The sequence below is a fragment of the Rhagoletis zephyria genome, unplaced genomic scaffold, assembly GCF_001687245.7.
Source record: "Rhagoletis zephyria isolate East Lansing unplaced genomic scaffold, Rhagoletis_zephyria_1.1 Rzeph_scaffold_00184, whole genome shotgun sequence".
In the NCBI taxonomy this organism is placed as follows: domain Eukaryota; kingdom Metazoa; phylum Arthropoda; class Insecta; order Diptera; family Tephritidae; genus Rhagoletis; species Rhagoletis zephyria.
The window spans coordinates 278173-301314 of record NW_016157268.1 but is presented as its reverse complement, the minus strand read 5'-3'; the positions used below and the strand labels follow the sequence as shown (position 1 = coordinate 301314).

Genomic DNA, 23142 nt, shown 5'->3' with positions numbered 1-23142 from the left:
TTATGCACAGAGCTTTTATTTACCTTTCAGAAAAATCTGCAGAATTTTTTTTTTATAATTTGTTAAAAAAAACCTAAGGTAAACACGCCCTTGAACCTATGATAACCATTTCCTTACAAACGTATTATTACTTGAATTTGCACAATAGAAAAATGAATTTCCACAAAACAATCGATGAAAATATCGGCAGTGTTGCCTGTTGAACTTTTTATACGAACACAATATTTCTCCTTGTATTTTAGTAGTAGTTTCTATAAATCAAAAAAGAAAGCAACACAGGCTAAGGTAGAATGCGGGAGCGAGACAACTGCCCGGTTATCCAACCTTGTATTATTGAATCATGAACTTTAATACGCCATTTCGGATTTATTGTTAATTGGCTGGCAAACAAAAATAAGAATGAAAGTAAGAGGTTGCTAATGAAAAGAAAATGAGGGAAAAGCATTTTGGTTTGGTTTTTGCGTAGCGAAACTGTAATCAGAGGATGGAGTGAACGTGGAACGTGAGTTTTCGACATTGTGCATACCAGTGTTGCCAGGACTTCAGCATGAGGAAACGTCCCTCTTGGTCTGAAAAAACGTCATTTCCTAACCAAAAACTTCTTTTTCAAATGAATGTACAAAAAATTGTTCTTATTTAAACTTTTATTGTATGCAAAGGTACGTATCGGGCCCTAACCGCCAAAATAACGTTAGCGACATTTTTTCAAAATTTTCTTTTTGATGCAGAAATATTCCTAGAGCATCTAGATGCATTTCTGCATCAAAACTAAAATTTTGAAAAAAATGTCGCTTACGTTATTTTGGCGGTTAGGGCTCGATATGTACGTAAGGTATGTTAAAATATCATTTCGAAAGAGCACATTTAAAATTCATTGTAAACTAGTCTGAGATCGTTAATATAAAAATCATATTATATATACAATTGTGATCAACTGATTAAGACATCAAGATTTTGATCGATTTTGGCTGTTTCTCTATCGGTTATTTAATGTTTATTATTTTTCCATAAAAGCCAAGCTCATTAACAAACAAAATATAAATCCACAAATATTGTGCAAAAATTATAAACCATCTGCAAATTTTCAGCTAGATTTTCAACTTTCTACTCAGATTTTTTAGCCCATTAAATTGCAGGGCAATAATGTGCAAGTTTTAAGGAGCTATATAATCACGTTGATTTTTAATAGTTTTTTTTTCTTGTAGAAATTTGGTTAGGAGCGCGGTTGTCGAAAATGCTAAATTACATTCTGCTAAAGAGGAGCATCGCAATAGGTCCAATCAATATCAAAAAAAATTTTACAAATTGTTACTAGTACTTGCAAGTTTTTACTGAAAATGCATTCAATTATCCAAAATATTTGTAAGAGTTAGCGAATTCGAGAGCGTAACAATCCGAGAGAGCTGCAAATTCTTGCAAGTAAAAATTTTATTAGCGGGAATTTGCAGGAGTCCAAAAGTAAGGTCATGTTTCAAACTCCAATGTAAACAAACTGTTTAAGAGGATGATTTGATGAAACATAATAGTCAAATGAAAATATGGATAAAAAATTTTAATCTATTGTATATTTTTTACTTTTATGACGATGAGAACTATTCCCAATTAAAAAGAAAATTGCGCGCCAAAACTTAAGCGTCAGAAAGTGTCAAAATGACTTAAGTTGCAAGTTTTTACTAGTTTTGCGTTCAATAACTTTTTCTGAAAATTTTCTCTTGCTCTCAATTTTACTCTCTATTTTTCTTTTACGCTCTCGATGCAAGTACTTACTGGAAAAGTTATTGAATGGACCTAATATTTCAGTCTTTTTTACGTTCAGTACATTTTCAATGAAGTCTTAAAAAAGTCGCCTACTTTTTTCTGACGTTTTATGCTGCACAGCTTCTTTGGTGCTTTTGCGATAGATCGGCTCTACCTGATTTGGCTTTTAATGTGCAATAGCATCATTACAGCAAGCCTCGTAACCTCAAGTGTTTACACAACCAGCCTTTGAACAAGGGATCCTTAGTTCAAGAATCCAAAAAAAAAAAACCTTTGGAGGAAGAAAAATAACTGGGAAGTCAAAAAACGTCATTTTTTACACAAAAAACGTCCAAACATCAACAGGGTCCAAATGACGTTAAAAACGTCAACCTGGCAACGCTTGTGCATACATACAAGTGACAACTGTTCTTCTTCTGCCTGGAAACAGTGATCGGAATCAAAAATTTGTGTGGTAGAATCTGGAAAAAAATGTGTTAGATTTCAAAAAAATGCGGTAGATCTGAGGATTTAACAAATTCTGCAAGGCTTCACATAAATTGCAAACATATTATTTAGAATCTAAAAAAATTAATTTTACTATAATAAAGTGCAAGATTGAAGTTGCTAAAAAATGCGTTGAGTTTTTTGGCAATTTTCCTTGAACGTGTAAAAGCAGTTCCTTCCATATCAAGAAATTTTTCGAAAATATTTTGAAAGATTTCTGCAACCTGGCGGAGTGCTGTCAGCTTTTCTTTTTATCACATAACGATGTAGCGAACAAATGTGTCACTTTCCTGAAACCGCTACTTAGGATTTGCCGATTTTGACGATTCTCAAGTAAAAGTAAACAACGCTGTAGAAATTTTAGATGCACTGAAATTTCCTAATAGTTTCACAAAAATCGCCGTTTTTTAACATTGTCGCTATTTATTATTTTTATAATTATTTTTATAAAACCACGTTTTCGAAAAATTGAATATTGAGAAAATTTAATATTTTACAGTTTATGTTATGACCCCATTCTGCCTTTTATTGTTTAGTGTTGGACAATTTTTGCTCTTAAAATTAAGAAAATTATGTCGATCAAAATAGAAGTACTCAAAAATGCGAATTTGTGGTAGATTTCCGACCTTGTGTGGTAGATGCCACCCACAATGTGGTAGAAGTCCTATCACTGCCTGAAAACCCCCTGGAAAATACATAGAAATATCCTGTAAAAACGTAGAAATAGGCTGTCAAAATGTTAGACAGGGTGTTTGAAGGGATGTAGAAAAAGCCTAAAGTTATTGAAATAACCTTAAAAATTGGCCAAATATGCATTGATTTAAATGAATTCCAATGTTTATATAGCAGTTTAATATTTTAAAGCATTTTGGTCAACTTAATAGAACTTTTCTTGCTGGTTTTGTCAGAGTCCGTTTAAAGTTTTTTTTAATATATATTGAGTGTTACCCTGTACCACATAGAATCAGGTGATCTCAGCTATGAGGCATTTCGGGAAAACATCTGATTCCTTTTTCACTTGTAAGTATGCACAATGGTTTTCGAGTAGTTTTCAGTGGAAAATGGGGTTCGTTTGACAGATTTTACATGCGTGACAACACAAGTTTTAGGTCGAAAACCACTTTTAGCAACGAGTTTCGATGTCGGTCAGAACATGGCATAAATTTTTAGTTGCACGAAAACTTCGTGGCGGCAACATTATTGGTATTTTAATATAAAAGCAAAAATTGAACTTTATTCAATTAAAATATTAGCCGTCGTCGATTCGCCACTTCTCGCTCGCTATGTTTGAGTACCGGTTGATTAAAGAAGAATTTTGGATGTGAAAGCAACAACAAAGTTAGCTAGCACGGATAGATGATAGTGAGTTTGGTTGTACCTCATTGAGTCCGTTCGTTTCGCCACTCGCTAACGGCTGGCGAATCGATGACGGCTATTCGTTATTAAGTGCTTGGGTGCAAAATAGCCTACTTTCTAAAATTTTTAGCCATTCAATCTGCGTTTTAAAAGCTATCTTACAAATGCTTGTATCAAGATATAAGACGACCACACCAGGGTTGCGTGATTTTGATTTAGTCAAATCACAAATCCATAAATCAAATTTATTTCTGAATCGAAAGTCGCATCAAATCCTAAATAAATTTTATTTGTGATTTGATTCGTCAAGCAAATAAGAAATAAAATATATTTGTGATTTGCTTGGTCAACCAAATAAGGAATCTAATTTATTTGTGATTTAATTCGTCGACCAAATAAGAAATAAAATATATTTGTGATTTGCTTGGTCAACCAAATAAGGAATCTAATTTATTTGTGATTTAATTCGTCGACCAAATAAGAAATAAAATATATTTGTGATTTGCTTGGTCAACCAAATAAGGAATCTAATTTATTTGTGATTTAATTCGTCGACCAAATAAGAAATAAAATTTATTTGTGATTTGAATCGCCGCCAAATCAGAAATCAAATTGATTTGTGATTTGATTTGTACAGCGAATCATTGATTTGTCATTTTTCAGCTAAATAATACTCTTTTAGGCAACGCAACTACTTCGGGATATTTGGGACTATTTTGAAATTTTCGAGACTTTTTCGGTATTTTCTAGATTTTGGGACTAATTCCGTATTGTTGGGATATTTCTTCTTCTTTTTGGTGGTTTGTGTTTCCGACAGGGTAGGAGTATGATGTATTGTGGAACGATTTACCGTCATCCCTTGTCAAATTTGGTTTGGAGACAAACCGGTTTCGGCGTTGTGCCATCTTCAGTGTAATTTTTCGTTCTGAATAGTTCGTGCTTCCTTCCGCTTTTTATGTATACGTGTTACTATCTGTTTTAACTGTCATTAGGTCATGCATACCCATCTAAGTGCGACCGCTTTCGTTTCATTATCTCACAGGTAGGTGCTTTTTGGTTGCTTGTATTCGCCGGCGGGTAGAAATCCGTTATTTTTTTTTTACTTGGTTTTCGTGATTTCGTCGGTTTATGTTCCGTTATTTAGCAGGTATTAGGTTGCTTGCTTGTGCCGGCAGATAGAAATACGTTATTTTCATTTTCTTGGTCTCTGCGACGTAGGTATGTATCTTCGCGTTGGCGTTTTCCGAAAAATGACACTGAAGATGGCGCAACGCCGAAACCGGTTTGTCTCCAAACCAAATTTGACAAGGGATGACGGAAAATCGTTCCACAATACATCATATTTCTTCTTCTTTTTGTATTATTTCGGGATTTTCGAGAATTCTTCGGGATTTTCTTGACTATTTCGGGTTTTTCGAGACAACTTCGGTATTCTCGGGGTTATCGTGAAATACGGGACTACTTCGGGATTTTTGGAATTCGGATTTTTTTGGTAGTATTTCGAGTTTTTCGAGACCAATTCGGAATTTTTGGGAACAATTCGTAATATTTGGGCCTTTTTCGGGTTTTTCGAACTATTTCGAGATTTTCGGTGCTATTCCGGGTTTTTCGGGACTACTTCGAGATTTTCGGGGTCCTTGGGACCATATCGGGATCTTCGTGACTACTTCGGCATTTTTATGACCAATTAAGAATTTTTGGGACTATATCGGGATTTTTGGGAGTATCTTGGTATTTTTGGGATAACTTCGAGACTTTCGTGGTTTTCGCGAAAGTATCGGGATCTTCGGGGTTTTTGGGATAAATTCGGAGTTTTTGTGACTTTTTCGGGTTTTTCGAGACTCCTTCGGAATTTTCAGGATTTTGGGACACATTCGGTATTTTTGGGGCTATTTCTGAATTTGGAAGATTTTCTCGGGATTCTCAAGACTATTCCGGGTTTTTCGAAAATACATACTTCGAGATTTTCGGGAGTCTCGGTACGACATCGGGATCTTCGGGACAGCCTTGGGAATATTTCGGTTTCGTTTGGAGATTTTCAAGATTTTTGGGACTATTTCGGAATTTTTGGGACTATTTCGGGGTTGCTGGATTATTTCGAGATTTCTTCGGGATTTTCAGGACAATTCCGAGTTTTTCGAGGCTCGCGGGACAATATCGGGATGTTTGGGACTACTTCGGTGTTTTGGGACCAATTAGGAATTTTGGGGACTATTTCGGGTTTTTCGAGGTTTCTGAGGGTTTCGGGGTTCTCGGGAATATATCGAGATTTTTGGGACTATTTCGGGTTTTTCGAGATTTTTGGGGTTCTCGTGAATATATCGGGATCTTTGGGACTACTTCGAGGTTTTTGGGCTATTTTGGGAATTTTTGGAACTATTTCGGGTTTTTCGAGAATACTCCGAGATTTTCAGGATTTCTCGGACTATTTCGGAATTTTTGGGACAACTTCGATATTTTCGGTTTTCTTGGGAATATATCGGGATTTATGGTACTATTTCGGGATTGTTGGTACCAATTCGGAATTTTTGAAACGGTTTCGGGTTTTAAGAGATTCTCGGGATTCTCGGCTCTAAACTTTTCGACAAATTCAGGATTTTCGAGACTTCTTCGGTATAAGCCGTACGAATTCGGTGTTTTTGGAACTATTTCGGGTTTCTCTAGACATCTTCGAGAAGAAGAAATGCCGATATAGTCCCCAGAACTCCGTAAACCTCGGAAGTAGTCTCGAAAAACCTGAAATAAACCCAAAAATTGCTAATTGGTCCCAAAAATACCGAAGTAGTCTAGAAGATCCCGATATAGTCCCGAGAACCCCAAAAATCTTCAAGTTGTCTCGAAAACTTCTGAAAATCCCGAAATAGTCAAAAAATACCGAAATAGTCCCAAAATTCCCAATATATTCCCGAGAACATCAAAAATCTCGAAGTAGTCTCAAAAAACCCGAATTGGTCCCAAAAATACCGATATATTCGCGAGACAACGAAAATCTCGAAATTGTCCCAAAACTTTCGAAATAGTCGCGAAAATCTTGAAAATCTCGAAGTAGTCTCGACAAACCCGAAACAGTTCCGAAAATCCCGATGATCCCTATATAGGCCCGAGAAGCCCGTAAAACTCGGAAAACCCAGAATAGTCCCGAAAATCCCGAAGAAATCTCAAAATAGTCCAACAATCCCGAAATAATCCCGAATATCCCGATATATTCTCGAGAATCCCGGAAATCTCGAAATAGTTTCGAAAAACCCCAAATAGTCCCAAAAATTCCGAAATGGCCCCAAAAATTCCGAAGTAGTTCCTAGGATCCTGAGAACCCCGAAAATCTCGAAGTAGTCTCGAAAAACCCGAAATAGCCCCAACAACACCGAATTAGTCCCAAAATCCTGAAAAACCTGAAGAAGTCTCGAAAAACCCGAAGGAGTTCCAAAAACTCCGAATTAGTCCCAAAAATCCCCAAGTAGTCCCAAGAACCCCGAAAAACTCGAAGTAGTCCCGAAAATCCCGAAGATTTTCGTGGAACTCGAAGTTGGAAGATACTTCAATATCGCATTTGGGTTGCATAAAAAGGTAATATTTCGCTAAAAAATCACGAATACAATTGATTCGCTCTATAAATCAAATCACAAATCAATTCGATTTCTGATTTGGAGGCGATTCAAATCACAAATAAATTTTATTTCTTATTTGCTCGACGAATCAAATCACAAATAAATTTGATTCCTTATTTGGTTGACCAAGTAAATCACAAATATATTTTACTTCTTATTTGCTTGACGAATCAAATCACAAATAAAACTTATCTTTCATTTGGATGACCAAGCAAATCACAAATTAAACTAATCTTTTATTTGCTTGACCAAGCAAGTCACAAATAACATGTATTTCTTACTTGGTTGACAAATCAAATTACAATTAAATTTTATTTTTTATTTGGTCAACAAACCATTTGATATTAAACCAAAATAAGAATCTGTTCTCTATTGGATTATTTATGATTACGTTTTAGGAAATTATTCAGCAAGGTTTAAAGATTTAAATGTTTTTTAAACACCGAAATTGAGAGAAAGTTGTCTGGTGGCGTCATGCGGCAAATGCTTATTTCAAGACATCAAAGTGCCTACACACAAAAACTGGCAATCATATTGCTCGTCAAAATGACAGTTGGTAGGCCATCGGTGTTTGCCTGTGGAGTTCTGCGGTAACAATCGATCAAATCATCTCGGCCCGCTGCGGTCAGCGGTTGTTAAAACATCTCGATGGTTCTCTGTCGCAGACTCTGGAAACGAATTGCCAGTCGCGTTTAACATTTGATAACAATCGGCAAAAACCAGGGACCGTAACGGTTATAACTTTTATTATAAAAATCAATTTTTAATCGTTATTTACCGAGTTTTATTTTTTGCTCAAAATAGAACGATTAGTTTTTTGAGTTTTGTTTTAGCTCGGGAAATAATCGTTACGTTTTAAGTTTTATTTTTTGCTCGGAAAATAATCGTTACGTTTTAAGTTTTATTTTTTGCTCGGAAAATGATGGTTACGTTTTAAGTTTTATTTTTTGCTCGGAAATAATCATTATTTCTTGAGTTATATGTTTTGTTCAGAAAATAAAACTTAATTTTTGCGTATGCGTGAATAGATGGGGGCGCCGGCATTGATCTTTTAACGCCACTGTGGAGTGGGTAATGAAAATACAGAGAGCAAGATACAAGGGCAGAAACAAAAACAAGGGCAACGAAAAAACCACAGACACTCATGGGAAGGCATGGTATATTGATAGCTGCGGAACAAGAGACGAAGTTGCACAGCAATTCAACATTTTTGAATTTCGCCGGATTTAACGTGCACCGTCGAGATCGTGGGCGAGATAGTGGCGGTGGTTTAGCGTTCCTCACGCACCATACTGTGCAGTATCATCTTATCGAAGCAGACACCGACCGCAGGGATACCACCCTAGAATGTCAGGGATTGCTGTCCGGTCTGGCGATGTCGAGCTAGAAATATTTAACGTTTATATACCCCCTGTTCCTAGCTGCCCGGCAGGATATCACCTTGATATAGGGGCGCTCCTCAGAGGTGAAAACCGTATGGTAGTTGGTGACTTTAATGCGCCCCACGATCTTTGGTATTCAAGCCTGTCAAACGATCGTAGGGAACAGACTTGGCTGAGCAGATAGACGATTCGACATTCTACGCAATGAACGATGACGCACCCACCAGGATTATGGGCAGTTGCTGCAGCTCGCCAGACATAACAATAGTTAGCGCTGGTCTGATAAACAGCGTATCATAGCGACCTATGCTGACCTTGGCATCACACCATCTGCCCATAGTCATCTCGATCGATAAACCAACCTACTTTGCTTCCGCGGAATACCGGACCTGCATCAACTTTTCTAAAGCTGATTGGAAAGGCTTCGCGGAATTTCCTGAGAGTACCTTTGCTGCGCTCCCCACACCAACCGACGGCCACCGTGGTGGTCGTAAGTTTCGCAGGGTTGTCACTGCTGCTGTCCAAACTTCCCTGCTGAAGCGGCTGTTCTAGCCGATGAGTGTGAAAACCTTCGTCAGCCAGATCCCAGAAATCCCCGAATCAGGGATCTCAACGCGGAGATTCGGAAGGTTGTGAACGTACATAAGCGGAAGAAGTGGAAAGGGCATATGCAGGCTTGTTACTTCGCCTCTGGTGTGAGTAAGCTTTGGTCAGCCGTGAGGTCACTGTCAAATTCGACAAGGAACGATGACAGGGTCGAAATATCTTTCGACGACTATGCCTCGTCGGACCCGAGCGCGAGCTATTTTGGCCGGCAATTCATGCTGCATCCTCCGGCGGACAAAGCCAAGCGTGGAGTGACCAGAAGGCTGCCCAAACTGCCCACAACCTGTGCCGCTCTTGCTTTCACTAGCGGTGAAGGTCGGGTATCCATCGGGAAGGCGAAAGCCTCTCAAGCCACAGGGCCCGAAGGAGTATGCATGTTTATGCTGAAAAATTTGGGTTCAGCAGTCCAGCAAGGGTCAGTCTGTCAACGGGCACTCTCATCATTCCCACTGCTCAAACCGGGGAAACCAACCGACAAAGGAGAGTCTTATCATCCGATAACACTCCTTTCCTCGGTAGCCAAGACACTAGAGGCATTGTTACTCCCGTATTTCACAAACCACCAGACCGCAGCGAAGCATCAGCATGATTTCTGTAAAGTGCACAGTACAACAATAGCACCTAACGCCATAAACACGCAGATAATACGTGGCCTAAATCGCAACCGTCCCTGTGAGAGAACTATTCTAGTAGTGTTGGACCTGTCAAAGGCGTTTAATACAGTCAGTCACTCCACGCTGCTAGAAGACATAGAGACCTCCTCTCTCCCAAAGAGGCTCAAACGGTGGTCGGCGAATTATATAAGTGGTCAACACTCGTCAGTAATGAAAAATAAAACAGGGGGTTACACAGGCTGGTATCCTTTCCCCATTACTATTTAACTACTATATTTCAAAGCTCCCTCAACCACCCGAGGGACTCTCGATTGTCTCCTATGCAGACGATTGTTCGATAATGGCGTCTGGGATTGGAATTGATGACTTGTGCTCGAAAGTAAACAGTAATCTCTCCGAGGTCTCTCGCTTCTTTACTGATAGGAGCCTAACCCTCTCCCCTCGCCTAACCATGCCCTCGCTAAGGCATGTTAAAAGGCATCTTTACGAACTGACGGACGAAGTCCAGAGGTTCATAAAGCAACCGCCAAAAAAACGTAAGCGACATTTTTTTTTAAACTTTTTGACGCAGAATTGCGCTTACACTTTTTGGCGGTTAGGGCTCGATATCAGCAAAGGCGCTGAAGGTATTTTACCCAAAGTTACTGCATGTTACTTGTTTGGCACACAATGCACCGAATGGCCGAAGGTGTAAGAGGTCGCTTCAGTGATGTTGACGATTTAATATCGAATGGGAAGAAATATTTTTAAAATCTGCTTTGCGCTTTGAAGCTTTTAAGAACATGTATCCCAATATCGCTCTTCCGCTACAGCCAATATTAACAAGATGGGGAACCTGGCTAGAGGCGGCAAAATATTATTGACTTAATTTTAAGAAATTTCAAACTTCTGTTAAAGATCTAAATGATAGTGAAGCTTCCTCAATATTGAAGGCGAAAAAGGCAATAATTTCAAATTCGATTGAAGCGCGGTGAGCCTATATCAATGCAAACTACAGCTTCTTGTCGGAAATAATAACTATTTGAAGCAAAAAATCATTGACTAAACGAGTGCATCTTGTGGGGACTGCTGTTACTACTATTCAAGGAGAGTAGGGTGAACTTGGGGGAAAAAATCAAGGAAAATTGGATACCATTCTACAAAAAAATAAGGGGTTTACGGAACTTAAGGGAGTATCTGGTGTGTTAAGTAGCCAAATGGCCGGAAGTGAAAGCTTTTCAGCAGCGATCACACGACTTGTACATTTGTACAGATTTGTATAATTTGGCAGTTATAGAGTGGTGTTGTCTGGAAATTCTTTTATTGAGCAGAACTCAAATTTCAAAACAACACCACCATGTGACTGCCAAAATTTACAAATCTGTACAAATGTAAAAATCGTATGATCTCTGCTTAATAGCTATAATCCCAATGAACTAGCTTGCTTCAATTACGCACCAATCAGCAGTGTTGACGTAGAAAGAACGTTCTCTTTATACAAAACAGGGCAAGTTTTAACTTTGAAAATTTTAAAGAACTAGTTTGCCAATAAAGCCCTGAACACAACAAATTAAAAATTATGGAAAATAAATATGTACTTTTAATTTATTGTAAATAAATTTTTTACTTTTACTTTAAGTGCTTAATTTTTTTAACACATATTTTAGATATATATTTAATTGATTTTGAGTTTTTCGTGGCACTAAAAATTAAAATATATCCTTGTGTCAGTTATAAACTTGTAATAAAATCTGAAAAGTAAATAAAAAAAATTAGAAAAGCAAAACAAATGCGAGAAGCCTTTTTGCATATTTTGTTTGTTTTTAGTGCATACTTTTGAGATGTTAGTGCATATTTTTGATTTTTAGTGCACATTATATGCGCATAATCTCGATTTTTTGTGCATAAAAATTCGGGCCCTACATATAACTACGTATGTAACTATCGTCTTTTAAATGAAAATTTCTGTTGGCCATTTGGTACAAAATTATAAAACTCAATTATCATCCCTGTGCCGCAGTATTCGGCACACTATAAAAGATGTAGAAGCTTATGGTCTGATTATGGCAACTTAACGTTATTTACAGGCTCTCATTTGAAAATTCTCTTAAAGGGATGTTGCTTATAATTGAGAAGCCGAAACTTAACGTAACTTAATACCACGTCGAAATCCGTTTCATTTTAGTTTCTAGGTTCTAAGTTCCGCTAAGTTAAGTTAAGTTGCCATAATCAGGCTTTTAGACGTAGAGAAGCGTCAAATGGAATGTTCGATAACTTTCAATAATCAGGGCTATCACTTAAGCTGAAAGTATATAATATTATTTGCTGCAGCGTTGCGTTGATCCTTTGGTGCGTTGACGACGTTGAAAAATTTGCTGTTACAAATCTTGCGTCGCACAGTGTTTCGACTATATGGAGGCAGGTAGAAAAAAGTCATGGTGACAGTTGATAAAAAAAACCGGTTGGACTTAGAGAGGGAAAAGTAAAAGTCATAAATACCAAATTTTACATTATTTACTCACCGCCTTTTTCACGAACGATACATTTTCAAAAAAATACGGGAATGAGCGCGATACCGACTAATCAGTTTAGTTGCCTATGGCGATTAACCCATTAAAGAAAAAGTTTCTTTTTCAACTGTAATCAATTATTTAAATGTCGTGGAATATTCAGGTGAAGGTATTTATCATTTATTTGGTATTTTCCTATTTTCTTACCAAAAAATTAACTTTGAAATGCAGATGCTAAAGATTATTAGTAAAAAAAATTGTGAGTACCGGTCCGACAGGTCTTGAAATAAGACGAATATTTTAGAGAATTTTATGTAGTTTTCGAATATATAATTTGATCTTTGCGCGCGAATTTGCAAATATATGTAATTTTTAGTTTTCTTAATTTTTGATTTTCAGCTTCTTTTTACATAATTTCCCGAAAAGAATTTTTCGAACAATGAAAAAATCTCACCAAATATTGGGAATAAAGCGAGTATTTACACCTGAGTCATTTCATAGTATAACCTTCGTTTTCTGGGAGTGGAAAGCAGGAAACGAAAATTAACTAAAATTCCATCACATTTAATGACTGGGACCACATTTTTGTGAGTTTTGCACGTTATAGTGATCCAATCTTCCCCATATTTTATATTTAGGTTTTTCTAATAAAATAAAGACCACAAACTAAATTTCATCGAAATCGGATGAAATTTAATGTTTCCGCCACCAAGAGTAGAGGGCGTGGCAATTATTCCATGTTTACAAAATTTCATAATTCTCTATTTCTAAGCAAAACTAGAACACACGTCAAGTTTCAGTGAAATCGGTGCAGGTGTACTATTATTTCCACCTGCCTCCATATAGTCGAAACACTGTGCGTCGTGCCGCTCATTGTTTTGTAAACAAAACACAGCTGATAAGCATATCCACAAATGTTATTTCAAATGTCAACGCATGAACGCAACAGAAAAGTAGCGAGTTGGATTACTTTCGACCAAAGAACGTAGATAACAAGAAGAGACAACTCGTTATAATTGTGGCGAAAGTGCGCAACAGGGTCGTGCCTTATCTTTTCATCCAATCAAAAAACGGACTAGGGCAAAAGAGAAGGCACGCCCCTGTTGCGCGCCTTCGCTACAATTATAACCAGTTGTCCCTTCTTGTTATCTACGTTCTTTGTTTCGACGGCAACTACGTTAACGCATTCCTAACGGCGTCGTCTGTAACAGCTGTCATACAAACACACGTGTTCAATTTTATTTGACGTTGACGGCGGGACGCATTTGCCGGCGAACGCATGTTGTTTACCTTCGCTTTTAGTCTGTTCCAATAGCAGTCCGGTTTACAGGAACTTACAGGAACTCGTTCCTATAGACACAAAACCTATGGGAACACTTTTGAGAGAGTAACTGAGCAACTTTTCGTAGTCAGAAGTTACAGGATTTAGTCCGGAGTTTGTTTTTTCCTGTAAGTTCATGAAAAGTGTCAAACGATGGGCAGGGCTGCATTTGTAAACAAAAACAGAACGCGGCGAAAGCCTTAGGAACCTTATATTTGAAAGTAAACAACGAAATGTTTGAATATGTATAGATTTAAATAAGTATTTGGTGATATTTCAGCCAAATCAGTGTTGTACCAATGACATTTAAACAAACCGAGTGAAATTTTTACAGGAAATAGTGCTTTTTGCGTTCCCGTACATTTCTGCACCTGGTCTCCTTTTACTCTCACTTGAGAGAGTAAAATTGTAGTCTGACAGTTCCACAGGTTTTAGTCCGAAGTTCAAAGCAACAATCTTATTATTATTATCTTTTTTTATTCGCGAAAATTACCTGATCTAGAACATCGGTATACAGATCCATAACATACAACTCAAAATTAAGTCTACGTGTCTCGGCGTCCTTTTGTGTCACTTTTGAGTCCCTCCCTACAGCGTCATTAAAAAAGTTCAAGTTTTTAAAATAATATTCACGAAATTTTAGTGAAAATCCTGGTACTAAAATATAAAAGGCTTTATTTCAGTGGGTTTTGTGAAAACCCACCTGTCGGATGGCGGGTTAAGTTTTGTAAATGATAAATGTTTTCTTCATGTGATCACATGAGCGTATGCAGGTACGGTTGAAAATAATAAAATAATTATGATTTTGGTGTAAAAACGAAGACGCGTTTTAAAATTTGCATGCAGTTAAGGCAACTAACAAATATATTCAACAGTTTTTATTGAGCTTGAGGCTCAACTTATTGTGGAAAAGCGACAATAATTTGAAAAAATGGTAGAAGTAATAGGTATTTCGGAAATCGCCACATTTGCTCATCAGACTATATGTACGTAGGTCTCGTTTTTTGTCCACTCGAAAGCATTTCTATACAAATTTATTAGGGGTCTTCATCAAAAGTGATAAATTCTTGATGAACTTGATAAAGTGATAAATTTATCATTTTGATAAATGAACTGTCAAACTTTGTATGGAAATCTATTTAACCAAAGTTTATCACTTTATCAAACGACTTTGGTGGACAGGTTGTCAGGCAGTCGCTCTTGCTACGAACACATAATAAAATCAAATGAACACAATGGACGAGGTAAGAATGAAACGTAACTAGCCATATAAGTTAAATAATCAACAGTTTTATGCGAGTATTTACCAAGGTGCGTTCATGAAAGGATACGGATAAACTGACAAATTTTAAGCAATTGATCCCTTTATCACTTTAGACGAAGACCCCTATTACGTTTGTAATGCAACTATGGACACCAGCTGGCAGTGCAACTTGCACTCTCCTGCAAAACTTTTTGAGAGAGGCTACTTTAAAACAGGGACCGTAACCGTTATGATTTTTATAATAAAAATTCGTTATTTTGGGATTTTATATATATATATATATATATTCCGTCTAAAAATGATTGATATATTAATTTTGAGTAAATAAGCTTCAGCACATAGTTACTAAAATATCGCAATTTTCGTATTTCTGAAAATTGCCGTTATATGGGAGGTAGGCGTGGTTATTGTCTGATTTTGCCCATTTTCAATACCATCCGTCCTACACTGAAAAGAAGTACACATACCAAGCTTCGTTAAGATATCTCAATTTTTTACTCGAGTTATCGCGTGAAAAAGCGGGCGGGCGGATGAACGGGCGGAGGGACAGACAGTCACCGCTTAATCGATTTCTGTTTTCATTCTGATAATTTATGTATACATTTGTCTATATCTATTTACCCGATTCGTTTTGCGCAAGTGCGCTCGGGTATAACGAATTTAGTCAGCTGATTATACATATCGCCGTTTAAAGAGCAAAACCGCCTATTGTCGTTTTGCAAAACCGCATAACTGACATTTGTGCCAAAAATTTGATTTTCTCATAGGAAGCTCCAGGCATGAAGTCTTATCTATTCATGCCAAGATATCGATATTAAACTATGTACTGCAAAATAACAGCATCGCTGCAATACCGCTGATCAAGAGTAGCATATATTTTTACTCTCTCCTCTAAAATCTTGGTGACCTTACATACGCGGTTTTGCATTATCGATGCATCGATGTTATTTCAAAACTGGCATCTATAGTACATTGAACCGTCATTTTAGTTTTTTAATTGTACAATAAAGAGAAGTGACTTTGACCAAGAAATTAAAATCGCTCCAAAAGTTCCGTTAGAAACATAATTACCTCAGTGGCAGTAATTTATTTCCAGCTTTGTACAATTTTGCTAATAACATATTTTGTTGTGAAACATTATCTGAAAAATCCTATGCAAATCGATGTATGCTCTTCGATGCATCGAAAAATATCGATGTACATTTCGATACATCGAATCAAAGAAAAACGTCGATGTCTGTTTTCCCTAAGGTAGGCACAATGCCAGCCCGATGAACGTCGTACCACAGCGACCTATCTGCATTGGCACTCGAACATTTGTTTTTATGATTATGTATGTATAAATAAAAACAAATTTCTTATTTATTATTATTTCGTAATACATACATAAATTTCTTTATTAACTGTTAAATATTAACACGAAATTCTAAAATCTACTGATAAGTATAATTAGATCAGCTACGTACACCTAGAGATAAATTGACACATTTATAATACCTACACTATGAAGAATAAATAAGTTGATAATACCTTCGGTTATATACAATTTTAAACACATACATATGTACGTATCTAGTTATACATATGTATATTCATGCATAAATACAGGTTTCTCTACATAAATATATATTTGTTAAAGTAACCTTTATTCTTGAAAATTTTCAGAGTAAAAGTACGATGGAAGTATTTGGGTTTATTTTTGGTTTTTTTTTTGGTGGTGACAGTTCGATATAGGCAACGCAGTTTACATATGAAAATTTTATTGCTTCTCAATTTGAGCTACTTTTCTTCTAATTAAGCCCAAGTTTATCGGTGACTGATCAGTCTTTTGATTTAACGCGATGACCTTTGAGCGCCGGTTTACCATTGCCCATATGCTTCCAAAAGTCCGGGCTTTCATTGGCAGTGCTGAACGCTATTGCAAATTGAGCAGTATAATACGTGGACATGATGAGTATCTGAAAAAATATAGAAGGTATTCTTACTGCCGCTTTAACCAGCAATTTAAGTGAAAAATGATTTTTTCCTTCTGTCAATTCATATTGAATGAAAAAAAAATAATATTTTTCACTTAAATAGCGTTCGTGAATCCGACTATTAATATCCTGGAGTCTTAACAATTTCTTATTTTTTTGTGATGAGAGTTTTATATGAATGAGCAAAATATGTACTAAAGAGGTATCTAAATATAATATATATGAATATTACTAACTCTTGAATACGGCACTGAAATCAAGAACATATTAATGCCAATGAATATATCGGATATGAGAAAGAGCACTGCACCCACTGCACAGAACGTATCTATGAAGCTCGAGCTTGGGAGAGCGCGTGCGATGGCTCGCCAACATGTGGTCAATAAGAGAGCAGTATAGATAGGAAGACCAATGGCGAGTACGGCGTCGAGGCGATTGTATACCACTGAAACTCCTAAAAAAATTTCGTAGAAAAAGTATAAAATGTAGTATATCTATATAAAATACAATATGTACATATGTATGTATTCACGTTATTGCATTTACGGTAAAATTTTAGATAAGGGTATTCACGAAATTGTGTGCTTAGCATCTTTTTTCGTTATTTAAATTGTTTTCGTAATAATAAACACTACGGCATATTCATAGTCAAAAGTTAGTTGTACCTTTTTTAACAGATACTGCATTGAAAATTATAGGAGTATACTCGTACGCAAAACTATCAAAGGCTTTAGAAAACTTTTACTGGTTTTGGGTTCTCCTGCCCAAAAAATTTGCAAATTGCAAGTAAGAAAATGTGCTGATCATAAGCATATGTTTGTAAATAAACAAAAGAAAATATGACCTCTTTGAATTATATATTTATGGCAAATTTTATTATTAATGCTAGTATATAACGAAAAAGAGAGTAAAGTTATTAAGCACAAGTTTGTTGAGTTAATTTACTATTAATCTCCAGTTTGTTTACTTTAGTGTGTGCTGACTATGCTTGCCGCATGTAATTTTTCGTTTGTAACATAATTGTCCTTTAAATATACCAAAATAGATAAAAATGCAGCAAGCTGAAATTCTGTTGACGGAATTTGTCAGTTTTGGTAGGTTGATTGTTGAAATTAGAATTTTATAATTTTAAATGTACATTTGTAGATATTTACTAACTTTTTTGGATCAAGGATGAGTTTTTGGAGGATATTCTCTTTTATTTTTAGAAAAATATTTCATACATTCCGATTTAATTAATTTGTAATTTTCGTTTCCAAAAGTTTGCAATTGCATAAAATGCAAATTCAGGGAAAATGTGCCAAGCAGAAAGTAAATTGCCAAAAGACCCACCAGTGGCAACTGTGGAAGTGATTAGCTGTTTCGAAGTTTTTGCAAATTTTGCGTTCTCGTTATTCTGTAAATATTTTGTCCCTTTGAGAGCGAATGCTGCTAAATTCTCAGAATTTTTTCTCCTGGATAATTTTGTCCTCTCAATACGAGTACCCTATGCGAGTACCTCAAAACGACCCTATGTCACAAAGCTGCAGCCAGCTTTAGAGTCGACTTTATTTTGACTATCAATATGCCTCAATATTTTTACGCTGCTTACTTTAACAAATTATTCCCCATATTTACAGCACCCGTAAACTTTTTTATTAGCAATTAGCACTAAGCAACTTATTCATCATATCATGAAAACCCGCATTATTATCTTAACTTTGTTTACCAATTGCTCCACTAATGTACAGTGTTACACCGACTGCCAGCTTCAGTGGTTTCCAACCAAACGCTGATATGTACCAGATATGCCCGATAGCAAATGCACCCATTCCATGTGGGAAGAGATTCACACTGAGCAATGCATCACCGGCGCATGAGCCGATTAATCCGAGTAGTATACGTTGTGAGCGTCTGTAGCTGTGTTAATCAAAAACAAAAAAAAAACAAAAAAAAAAAAAACTTGGTAAGAAAGACATAATCGACTGTGTTGTTAATTTGAAAAGACTTACGCTGGTGTGAGCGCAAATCCTTTGGCTACAACATAGAATATCAGCATTAGAATGGGGAGACATTTCAGCACCGTCGTCCATAATTCACCGTGTGGATCTTTTACGAAGGCAAAATAAAGAACAACAGCGTTAAAGAATGGCATCAATTTCCATATTTGAGATTTGAGCTGAAATTACAAAAACAATAGAAAAATATAGTATTTCTACCTAGAAAAATTTTCAATTGCACGATTTTAAAGTGGGAACCCTACTTAAAAATACTTACATATGTATGTATTTGTATTTAAAACTGTGTTGGTCAGCGAATGCTTTATTTTGTTGTAGATACCCTGCAGGAACAATTTGTCAATTGATTAAAATAACCAACTTCTAGTTAGCTTTTTTGCGGGAGTTCGATAAATAACTAACTTTTAATTAGCTATGACAAAACTAACGTTAAGTTAGTTGTAAAGCCGTGCAGGAGTCATGCAAATGTTATCGGGAGTTTGTTTTCTTCACAAGTTTCTATTTCAATATCCTCATAAAAAAATTACTTTCAATATACTTCTTTTCTGCACTTCGCATATTCTTTTTCGAATTCAGGACAATTAAAATAAAGGACGAAATTTTATATTATCATTTTGATGTTATATTTGATCGAATTCAAATATGACACCACCTACAAAAGAACATGTAAACAAATAGCAAATATGTTATGTTAAATAAAATAAGTATTTAAATAAATAAAAATATATAAAATTGAATTTATATTGATAGCTTATATCCAAAGGTAGTTAGTTACAGTCCTTTATAACCAAATCAGCAGATATTCCCGTGTGATCTGTCACTTGAAGAGTATTTAAAGTGAAATAAGTTTGTTATATTTACCAACATAATTTAGCTGAGACTTGCAATGTCTAGCTTAGAAGTACATAGTTTAAAGGCTGTTAAAGGACTTGTACGCATTTGGCCCGATGCCCCTCCCCCTTAATTCCATCATGTCGTCCTCGTCCTTGAGGACTGCAAATAATAGGGCTTGGAATACCGAAGGCTGCGCACTATCCTTGGACATTGATCTAGATCCATGCCCTAATAATTTCCACCTCACTCTATACGACACCCACTTCTTTTTAACCTTTAAGTGGCCTCAAAATACTTGCCAAAAATTAGGGTTTTTACTACTCTAAAAAATTGAAAAGTGCAGCACTAGAGCTGATCCAAAGATGTCAATAAATTTAAAATTTTTTTTGATACATATGTATGTGCATATGGATGAATGCCTTTGAATATCGGTATCTTGGAGGAAAGTAATGAAACATTAAAAACACTTTTCCAAAAAAAACGTCACTCAGCGCCTTGGCCATTGTCAGCGAAGATACTACAGATGGGCGCGCGATATCGGGACCCACGGTACTGATTTCAAAATGGCCGGGATAAACAGTATCGGGAAGGTCTTTAAAATGTTTGCAGGCGGAAACGGACCAAAATCATTTCCCGATTATTTTTTTATTTAGATTTCGGAACCCATGGGACCGGGGGTACAATTCTGAAAAATGTCGGTATGGGCGAGTTCGAGACTTAAAATTCAATTTCGGAATTGAGTATTTAGTTACGTGCCCATCTCTAATCCCCACGCTAATTTGCACAAAAATGATGCTAACAACAATTCCTTGAAAAAAAGTAATATTATTATGGAATCTTGGAAAAATTTCAGCCCCCTATCTTAGTTTTTCAGTTGGCGCTCGCAAAAATACAAGTTTTTAGTGAAAACAACTTTTTCCGCTATCTACTTTTTCTTTTAATAAACAATTAAATATAACAAATAAGAAAAACTCTGTATTCCATTCAATTTTAATATGACAAGCGCACGTTTGACGTAGATAGGACTCACCGTTGATTTTTGGATTTTTTTTTTATTCACGGCATCAGTAATTGTCTTCCATACAAAATCCAAAGCCAAAAATCAACCGTAACTCGTACTATTTTAAACTTGCACTTAGGACCATGTGCTCAAAGCCTGGTTGACACTAATCTCCAGATAAACATCGTTATCGACGTTACCGACAGCCTGTTATGTGCATGGAGCCGAAGACCTCGATAACGATGACACTTAGGACCGTTTTAACTATGCCCGGTTAACACTAATCTCGAGTTAAACATCCTTGCCGACGTTACCGACACAATGTAATAGGCGTGGAGTCTGTTACGTCGGCAACGGTATTTAACTGGGGATTACTGTTAACCAGAGTTAGTGAAACGGCCCTTATTATACTAAAATTGAATGAGCTAAGAGTTTGTTTTCATTTGCTATATTTTTAAAAAATTAAAGTAATGGTAATAATCAGGGAACGGATTTTATTTATTTAAAGAGATAGAGTATATTCGGTTAAGAATGCCCACGATTTAGCTTTTCCTGATTCCATATATACACATTTGATGTTGCCTTTTTTAAGATATTCGCCTTTTTTGCCTTTTTTACCTTTAAAAAAGGGATTATAGCATTCACAATTTTTTTTTAAGATTAAAAAATATTCACATGCCCATGTGGTTTATAGAAGCGCAGGGATCTCTTGCCAAATTGGTGTTGGAAAAATTCAAANGCCTTTTTTACCTTTAAAAAAGGGATTATAGCATTCACAATTTTTTTTTAAGATTAAAAAATATTCACATGCCCATGTGGTTTATAGAAGCGCAGGGATCTCTTGCCAAATTGGTGTTGGAAAAATTCAAAGCCGTTTTCTCAGGTAACGTAGGCTTGGAGACAATAAGGGGTGTGGATACAATTGTAAAGGGCGAGGAAAACGCCCTTATTCCTGATAATATGAACGTTTCAAACGTTCCATATTTAAATTGGGCTCATCTGGTATCAACTTACGTCGAGCGCACATTTAGTATATTCAAGACTTTTTTCTCGAAAATTTAATGAAAATGCTGCCAGAAAACTTCAAAATGCATCTTGTGGGTCAATGTTACTACAACTATACAGATTGAAGTTTTATGAGTTAGAAACTCGAAAGGATAAAATAGTCAAAGACACAAAGTACAAATATTTCATACATGATAAAAACATAACAAGGTAAAACCATTGAGAGGCAGTCTGACGTTTGCCAACAATATAATTTTAAAATCAAAACTCAAACTCACACACACATTCTCATTTTCAATCCCAAACAACAACAATTGTGAACAATTTAATTTTTTTATTTTCAATTTTATATGATTTTAAAATGTTGGCAAACGTCAGAAAAAAATCATGGCCGACGAATTGAGAGAATGAATTTACCTTGTAATGTTTTTATCATGGATTTCATATAATGAAAGTTTTTCTCTTTTTACTTGTAATATAAACATTTCTAAAATAAATGTTTGTTTTTATTGTTCTTCGTATTTTCTGTCTTTTTTTAGTGCCTTATTTTGTTTTTTTGCAATACCTAGTGCCTCTTCTTGCCTTTTTCGCTATTTTTTTTTGCCTTTTTTTGCCTATTTTGTAATACCTAGTGCCTTTTCCTGCCTTTTTCGCTATTTTATTTTGTCTTTTCCAGCCTATTTTGTTATTTTACTTTGCCTTTTTTATAGGTTTTTAGGTCCTAAAAATCCGTTCCCTGGTAATAATAGATTGATGCTTATACATATGTTATTGTTTGGCCGAGCTTCTCCTGCGATTTGTGGCGTGCGCCTTGATGTTGTCACATAAAGGGGAGGGACCTACAGTTTTACGACGACTCCGAACGGCGATTGTATTTTTATGAGAAGCTGTTTTTCATGGCAGAAATACACTCGGAGGTTTGCCATTGCCTGTCGAGGTGCGATCGCTGTTAAGAAACAAGTAAAGAAGTATAAGTTCGGGCGAAACCGAACTTTATATTCCCGGCACAGGTATCAAATCTCGTTGTTTTAACTTTCTCTGAACTATCTTTGCATGATAAGTAGGGGTGTTTACACGATTTCAAAAATTCGGTAATATTCAGAGTAAGACTTAATGATATATTTAATTGAACCTAGTTAGGTACAAATCGATAAAGTGGTTACCGAGGTACACCTTTGTAGTTATAAAGGTGGCGGTGCTACGCCCAATTCCTAAAAGTCTATAGCAGGCCTATTTATTGTTAGGAGATTGAACGATTAACTTGAGGTAAATTAATGTCCTCAGTTATTGAAATATCGGAGTTTTCGTATTTCTGAAATTTAACGTTGTACGGGAAGCGGGTGTAATTTTAGTCCGATTTGAATAAGTTTATTAAGTGCACCGAGTTTGGTGGAAAGTGACAAATCAGTTACCGAGATACACATTTGTGGTCATAAGTGGACGGCG

At 36.1% G+C, this 23142-nt stretch overlaps 1 protein-coding gene and 1 long non-coding RNA gene across 4 annotated transcripts in view; one reads left to right on the top strand and one right to left on the bottom strand.

Annotated features, from left to right (window-relative positions):
* The first annotated feature begins 400 nt into the window (after window positions 1-400).
* On the top strand, window positions 401-8338 carry LOC108357956 (uncharacterized). The gene is made up of 3 exons (XR_001846682.1): window positions 401-489; window positions 7662-7666; window positions 8328-8338. It is a non-coding gene; the product is annotated as an uncharacterized LOC108357956 (long non-coding RNA).
* Window positions 8339-16509: 8171 nt separating this feature from the next.
* Window positions 16510-23142, bottom strand: part of LOC108357948 (lysoplasmalogenase-like protein TMEM86A) — a 48205-nt gene continuing 41572 nt past the window's right edge. For all 3 annotated transcript variants that reach the window (XM_017609039.1, XM_017609037.1, XM_017609038.1), the window contains exons 2-5: window positions 18852-19018; window positions 18569-18759; window positions 17097-17314; window positions 16510-16842 (exon numbers count right to left, since the gene is read on the bottom strand). In XM_017609039.1, the coding sequence (XP_017464528.1) occupies window positions 16705-16842; window positions 17097-17314; window positions 18569-18759; window positions 18852-18994 (690 nt within the window). In that variant the 5' untranslated portion in view covers window positions 18995-19018 and the 3' untranslated portion in view covers window positions 16510-16704. The remainder of the gene's footprint in view (window positions 16843-17096; window positions 17315-18568; window positions 18760-18851; window positions 19019-23142) is intronic.